Source organism: Procambarus clarkii, chromosome 60 (genome assembly GCF_040958095.1).
Source record: "Procambarus clarkii isolate CNS0578487 chromosome 60, FALCON_Pclarkii_2.0, whole genome shotgun sequence".
Classification (NCBI taxonomy): domain Eukaryota; kingdom Metazoa; phylum Arthropoda; class Malacostraca; order Decapoda; family Cambaridae; genus Procambarus; species Procambarus clarkii.
In genome coordinates, this window is record NC_091209.1 from 8,934,959 (window position 1) to 8,942,975 (window position 8,017).

At 41.4% G+C, this 8,017-nt stretch overlaps 1 protein-coding gene across 1 annotated transcript; it reads left to right on the forward strand.

The window, feature by feature from the left end:
- The first annotated feature begins 405 nt into the window (after positions 1 to 405).
- Positions 406 to 2,264, forward strand: LOC123766926 (uncharacterized). Its single transcript, XM_045756418.2, has 5 exons — positions 406 to 564; positions 1,009 to 1,317; positions 1,483 to 1,657; positions 1,797 to 1,902; positions 2,054 to 2,264. The coding sequence occupies exons 1-5, from the start codon at positions 562 to 564 to the stop codon at positions 2,205 to 2,207; spliced, it is 747 nt and encodes a 248-aa protein (XP_045612374.1). The 5' UTR covers positions 406 to 561; the 3' UTR covers positions 2,208 to 2,264.
- The last annotated feature ends 5,753 nt before the right edge of the window (positions 2,265 to 8,017 follow it).

An 8,017-nucleotide genomic window follows, 5' to 3' on the forward strand; every position in this document is an offset into this window, starting at 1 on the left:
ACGCATTCATAAATTTTAACATGCTGTTCATTCAAAACGGGAATTTTCTCAAATATAAATTAATATTATAATAACATAATGTGCATATATAGGCATAGGTTAGGTTAGATATTTAGGTTCTGATGGCGATTATTTGTACTTGTAGTACGTGGGTGAAGCGTTTACAGCGTTGTGATTCCAACAAAACTCGTTAGTGAAGCACTTGTTCCGAAAGTGTTCGGATGTCATCAGTTGTGAGTCGTGTGTAAACCGTTTTTCATTCATAACCAGCGGGTTTGGCGGGTGGATGGAATGGTCTTTGTTTATGAGGACAAGCTGCAAGATCAGCGGATGGGCCAAACGTATCACCAAACTAGCACTTTAATTGTTTTGACTGTAGATCCAAGTGTAAATAGTGGCTGTGGCTTGTGGGGGAAGGCCGACCAATGGCAGCCCTGAGATGTATACATACGTAGACATTTTCAGCCAATCATAATTAATGTCGTGTGTATAAAAGTGGAGTTGTTGATCCTGGGAACATTGTGCTCTACTCCTTGCCACAGTGACAACACCTAGCCAGCTATGGTAAGTATTATACTTTATATTATTGTTTATGTACTGTTTGACACTTTAGTATGTATTATTACATAAATCTTATCTAGTACCAATGGTCAACTTTGGTGTAGCATAAAGTTATATTGGAATTTGCATAGACAATTGGACACTAACAATGTCTTTAATTATGACGTTAAGGTTTCATTATTTTTAATTCGCGTTTAATCACTACAGTAGGTGATAATTGCTAGATTTAAAAAGAAGCCTAATAATTATATTCTTTTAAACCCAACATGAGTAATGAAGGTAGGATTGTAAAGATTTAATATCTTGACCGTTCACATCTTTATATGGCAGTACTCTAGATGTAATGGGCCCCTTAAACCATCCTCTGTTCTTCCCTTAAACAACTTTAACGTTACACAGGCCTTTATAACCTACTACTTCGGGCAAATAAAGTTGGTTTCTTTCCAGAGAACTATCTCCACCCTGACCCTAGTGCTGGTGGCGGCGTCTGCCTGGGCCCAGTACCACATAAGGCGTGATGGTACACCTATAATATTCGGGGGGTCGGGTGACGCTACCATGGCGGCGTCCCCCGGGCTCCTTGTGGTGGCGCCCCGTCAAGAGGGCTCCCCTCAACCTCCCCAACCTGCTCCTCGGCCCCAACCTCAACCACCGGTACCAGCCCAAGATGTCTTGCCTCAACGGTTCCAGCTTTCCGGAGAGGCTGCTCCACTTAATCCATTCCAGGCTTCCCTCTGTGACGCTAAGAAACCTCTGGTAAAAATGATTAAATCTTGTAACTTAAATAGATATACTATATATAGTATAGTTAAACTTGGTAACGGTTGCGCAAAATTAAATCTGTAAAGTTATTACTATACAGTTAAATCTAAAAGATAACATAATACGCTAGTTTCTAGTGATTTATTTGGTAACTTGTAGGTTGACGAGGTAGAGTCCGGGAGGGCGTACCACCTGTCGTGGTGTCACGACTCTGGGCGGACCTACACCTGGGAACAAGCGTCGCGTTACTGTGCTGCTCTGGGCCACGGCTTCCAGGCCCTCAGTATAGAGACCCAACCTGAACAACACTTTATAGCCACTATCATCGTTAAACGTAAGAACTTCAGTGTAATCTTGGATATAGACAATAAGTTGTAATGTACTTTTCTCGTGAATGCCACAGTACTTTGTATGTAATCGTTAACTATAAAACTCTACCTAATATTATACACTGGTTTTCCCGTGTTTGTCAGACTACGTCACTGACATCTGGACTAGCGGCAACAAGATTAATAACAGGTTCTGGGTGTGGGCATCTGGTGTGGCTTCCACCTACACCAACTGGTCCCTTACTGGCAGGTAACTATTTACTCCTTCACACGCCAGAGCATGGTTCACAAACCGAAGAGAAAAATATTGTACGGTAATATAATTTTACTTTAAGGTAATTTGTCTAGAGTAGGGGGTTTATGAGTATTAATTACAAAGTGTACGTCGTGGGTTGTTGCAGGCGCGGCGTGCCCCAGCCGGACAACACTGAGGGCAACGAGGACTGTCTGGCAGTTCTCAACAACCACTACAACGACGGCGTCTCTTGGCACGACTCTAGCTGCTACCGCTTCAGACGTGTTATATGCGAGGCGCCACAGTTCTACAAAGTGTAAAACATTCCTTGGGTTAAATTGACATGTATAATAAATCTTCGTACACTTCTATACGTATTAATATTGTCTGTCTAACCCTCTGATAACTGGGAAGCTCTCAAATCTACAATAGTAAGAGATGTATGTAAGAAACACTTTATGTGAATTTTTTTGCCTGAAAGTTTGACTCTTGTGTACCGGGGACAAAGCTGTAGGTAGAAAATGCCTTCCTAGATACCAAAGGCCATAATCTAACTGAAATGGACAAATCCTGTGATTGCTCAAAAAATTGGTTAACTAGTGTAATGACAAATTTCTACCGATTGTACAAAATACATATTTAGCAGACTTGCTTGGAATATCTAGTCTCCAATCGGTAACACCCTCGCACATTGCAGGCCTTGTATACAAAAGCACCTCGGCTTAAATAGAATATTTAAGGTATACTGTAATCATCATATAAAACTTTCCACTATTCACACAGGACTTCAGGGAGAGTAAGACTGAACACTAGTGTACGTGAGCATGTACACTACATTAGGAATAGGTGGCATGTTAACGCTTCAAGGGCGTCAAACATCTGTTCCATGGGGGACCAGTGTACCACTAGCTTCTGGGGTGAAAGTTCCTTTGGGCCTCCATACCTACATTGGTAGTCCGTAGGGGAATTCCTTGGGTTTCCATCACCACCCGTACATAGGCTCTTATAGTGGCCCTGATCGTCCCATGGTTCGCGACTAACAATTTTTAGTTTAGTTCATTTATTATGCACCCCATAACCCATCTTGTGGGCGGTAGTAGAAAGGGTTAGAGGCACATAATGGGCTCAGGGACTGAACCCCACAATTCATTTAGCTAAGCAAGTTACAATCTTGAGCTAGTTAAAAAATTCAGTAAAAGTAGTCGCGTCATAAATGGGTTGGAGATCAACCACAAGTACAGGTTCTAAATTAAGAAACTGACATGTGGAGAGCTAATGTCACAATTGATGATTGTCCTGCACACCGCCCCCCATCCAGTGGGCACAATGCAGGCATGTCAAAGCTCAAATCGGAGATCGTTTATGAACAAAATGCAAGCACTTCATCTTGACCAACCTGAAGTATGATGGATGTAACTTGTACTTTTGTGTTTAAAAATATTAATACCGACAAGAGTTCAGAAGCACTTTAAATTAGTTTAGTTTTGTTGGGTTCCCAGCCATATTGGTGTGTAGTACATACATACATACAATGCCTAAAGCCACTATTACGCAATGCGTTTCGGGCAAGAAAAACATTAATATCTAGAACTTAATACTAATTGAGCATAAAGAATAAAAAGTGTAGAGAACAAATACAAATAAAGATAAAAAAGGGGGAACATGACTGAAAAAGCAGCACAAATACAATAGGTTGACAGTGTTGATTAAAAAAAAAGAAAATAACAGACATGGGTTGACAATAGAGGAGTGAGGTAGATTACAGGGAATTTATTAGGTAGTGTTTACTTTTTATCTTAAACTGGTTGAGAGAGGTACAGTCTTTAACATGGTTGGGAAGGTCATTCCACATTCTGGGCCCCTTGATTTGCAGAGCATTTCTAGTTTGATAAAGACGTACTCTTGGAATATCAAAACTGTATTTATTTCTGGTGTGGTGCTCATGGGTTCTGTAACAACCTTCTATGAAGCTTTTAAGATCAGGATTGGCATTATAGTTTAGCGTTTTATATATGTATAATACACATGAGAGAATGTGCAGAGACTTAATATCTAACATATTCAGAGATTTGAGTAGGGGTACCGAGTGATGTCTGGGGCCAGAGTTGTATATTGTCCTAATAGCAGCTTTGTGTTGGGTAATTAGAGGACGTAAGTGATTTTGGGTAGTAGAACCCCAAGCACAAATACCATAGTTGAGATAAGGATAGATAAGGGAGTAATAGACACCAGGGCAGGGCGTGGTACATAATATCTGATCTTAGAAAGAATGCCCACAGTTTTTGAAACTTTTTTTGATATGTTTAGAATGTGTCCCTGGAAATTCAGCTTGTGGTCAATGAGAACGCCAAGGAATTTGCCATCTAATTTGTTACAAATTTGGGTATTGTTTATTTTGAGATTTATATGACTAGAGGATTTATTGCCAAACAGAATATAGAAAGTTTTGTCAATGTTAAGGGTGAGTTTGTTGGCAGTTAGCCAAAGATGGACTTTACTTAGCTCAGTATTTACTGTGGCATTTAGAGCAAGAGGGTCAGGACTGGAGTAAATGAAGGTTGTGTCGTCAGCAAATAGAATTGGTTTGAGGTGTTGGGAGGCATTTGGAAGGTCATTAATGTAGATGAGAAAGAGGAGAGGGCCAAGTATGCTGCCCTGAGGAACACCAATGTTGATGGGTAGGGTGGGAGAAATTGTATTATTCACAGAAACATATTGGAGCCTGTCAGTAAGGTAGGACTCGAGGTATTGTAGGGAGTGTCCTCTGACTCCATAATGATGTAATTTAAGAAGGTTATGGTGGTTGACAGTATCAAAAGCTTTACGCAGGTCCACAAATAACCCAACAGGGAACTCCTTTTTATCAAGAGCTGTATGAATCGAGTTAAGCATACTAATAAGTGCATCGTTAGTGCTTTTTTTGGGTCTGAAGCCATATTGGCAAGGGCTAAGTATATTGAGTTTGGCTAGATATGAGTAAAGCTGCTTATATATAAGTTTTCCAAAAATTTTTGACAAGTTTGGCAGGATTGATATAGGTCTGTAGTTGTTAACATCTGTGAGATCATCACATTTGTGGACAGGCGTTACTCTCGCTTTTTTTAGAATATCTGGAAAGGTTTGGAGTTCAAGTGACTTCTTGAAGAGCAAAGCAATAGCAGGGGCTAAAGATCTGGAGGCTTTTTTGTAAATTAAAGTTGGTATCTCCTCAAGGGCACCAGACTTGGTTTTAAGGGAAAGGATTATCTCATTGACGTCAGTGGAGTTAATAGGCTTTAGGTACAGAGACTGTGGATAGTTACCTGTAAGATAGTCCTTAATGTCAGTACTGGAAGATGGAATATCATTTGCAAGGGATGAACCAATGGAAGAGAAGAACCTATTGAACTCAATAGCAGAATCAGAGGCTGAAAGCTGACCATCGTTATTAGACAGGAGAGTCGGTTTGTTATTTAAAGATTTCTTTGATCCCAATATTTGTGAAATTGTGCTCCAAGTTTGTTTAATGTTGCTCTTTATTTGAGTAAATTTATCTTCGTAGTATTTAGTTTTGGCTCGTCTAATTATCTTAGATAGCAATAATGAGTAATTCTTTGAGAATTCTTTGGAGACAATTCCTAACCTATACTTCTTGTCAAGGTCGTGTTTTTGTTAATGGATTTCAGTATTCCCTTTGTAAGCCAAGGATTGTTAAGCCTTTTGCTTGTGACTTGTTTTGTAAGCCTAGGACAGTGGGTGTTATAAAGGCTAAGAGTTGTTTGTAGAAAAGATTGCACAGCTAGGTTGATGTCCCCTATGTTACCTAACTCGGACTCCCAGTTGACATTATCAGCAGCAGTTATAAAATTGTTTATAGCAGTTTCATTGTGCAGCCTAAAGCTTAACTCCCTTGTTTCTAGAGGTGGTTTGCTAATGTTAGTTAAGAGAAATGTGGGGTAGTGGTCTGTAGTGCTATCGGTGATTATACCTGAAGTAAGCGGAGAGGTTATGTTGGTCCAGATGTGATCTAGAGTCGTGGCAGTGCTATCAGTGATTCTAGTAGGTCTAGTGATTAAGGGTATGAGGAAGCAGGAATTCATACAGTTGAGGAAGCTAACAGCAGTAGGGTGTTCAGGCTCGCAGAGGTCAATATTAAAGTCCCCTGCGATAATTAGGTGGTTTTTGTTCAGTTTGTTATCAAGTATTAGATATCTAAGGTTTGAGTTGAATACAGACACATCAGTGTTGGGAATTCTATAGACTGCACCCACAGACAGGACAGACTCGGCACCCTTGACTCTGAAGCTGGCGAAGATATACTCCCCATAGCAGTCTCTAGTGTCTCTAGTGTCTCTAGTGTCTCTAGTCTCTAGTGTCTTTAAATGAGCGTGCGGATGCTGCCGCTAAGGAAGCTGTCCGCTCTTGTCCCATCTCTCGTAAAGGCATTCCGTATTCCGACTTTTACCCGGTTATCCGTTCCTCAGTCCTTACCCGTTGGCAGGCTTCTTGGTTGTCTGTTACTGGTAACAAGCTGCGTACTCTTAAATGTTGTTTCCTCGTGGCCGTCCTCCTTCCACCGTAACCGGCGATGGGAAACGGCTCTGGCGAGGTTGCGTATTGGCCATACTCGCTTAACCCATGGTCACTTGATGGAGCGCCGCCCTGCTCCTTATTGTCCTAGTTGCATTGTCCCTCTTACGGTCGTGCATGTCCTTCTTGAATGTCCTGACTTCCAGGACGAGCGTGTGTCTTGCTTTCCGACCACCCCTCGCGGTCACCTGTCCCTCGATAGAATTCTTGGTGACTCGGATACTTTTGATATCGTTCGCCTTATGCGTTTTTGTTCTCGTATTGGCATCCTTGGTGATATTTAGCGCCCTCTGATTATTTTGCGTATTTGATGGTGCTACATAGCCTTCCCGGTTTGGTTCCTTCTTTTGATAATTACTTACTTTAAATTAGTTTATATCAAACTGGAAATTTTGCGAGAGTCCCTGCTGTCTACTTGGTTTTCTGTTTAGCAGCGTTACGCAGAAGTGTAAAGTACAATTTTGGGGATACTAAAATATTTTATGGCACCTAGATTTCGATAGGCTTATTAAACCCTAGATTATAATTGATCATTCAAAATGAGTTGCAAACATGTTGGATTACTAGATGGCTAGTACATAGTATGCCTTGAGCAACTAATACGCAGTTTCGGGCAAGGTAAAACTGGATAAATTGCTGGCCTGAACTAGCTGCTAGGTCTCCAGGAACTAAAAGTGAGAGGAAGCCGGCGGCTTGTCAAATAATCTCCAGTTGGATACCTTTCAATAATTTTGTTCTATACTGAAGTGCAATATTGCGGGGGGGGGGTACTGGGAGGACCCAGAAATAAGAACTAGGCTTTTTAATGTTTGTTGTTGTGCTATAGTTGTTAGCAGTGCCTAATTGTATCGCATTCCTGTAAGCACGAGGTGACGCAGGTGAAATGGGATGGTCAGCCTCTTAAAGATAACAGTTTGGTTATCCTTGCTCCTGGCAGTGATTGTTGAAATGTGTAGTTCGGTGTGTAGCTTGAGGTGTCTCAGCAGTTTGGAGGGTTAAGACCCCGGGTCGACCCGTCCTCGGGCCAGGCCTCGTCAATGCAGGGTTAAGACCCCGGGTCGACCCGTCCTCGGGCCAGGCCTCGTCAATGCAGCGCCCCCTTCTCCAAAGACTTGTCCAGAAATTTTAACTTTGGGTTTATTACATTTTAGGCTTCTCGTATCTAAACCTCACCTTCTCATTCAATTAAATTTCTATGAATAGTTCGATTAAGTGCTTAGGTTTTGTTGCGATTACTTGCATTTTTTTTTATGTACATGGGTGAAGCATTTAGAGCGTTGTTCTAGAGTATACGTTATAAAAGCACTGTTCGAACGTCGTCAATAGTCTTGTGTGAACTTAATAAACGGCGGATTGACGGCTGGATTAACGACCATTCGGCGTTTTATTGATGACTGACTTCCTCGCGATAATTTGCTGACCAACCAAAAAGTTGAAGGGCGACAAGGAAGAGATCTGATGCCCCATCTAGACCAGCCAGTACAGGGTTCTGAACAGTCCTGGGAAGGGTTTCATCAGCCATTTGTATAATCACTTGCCAGACCTATTTTTTCGTCAATCG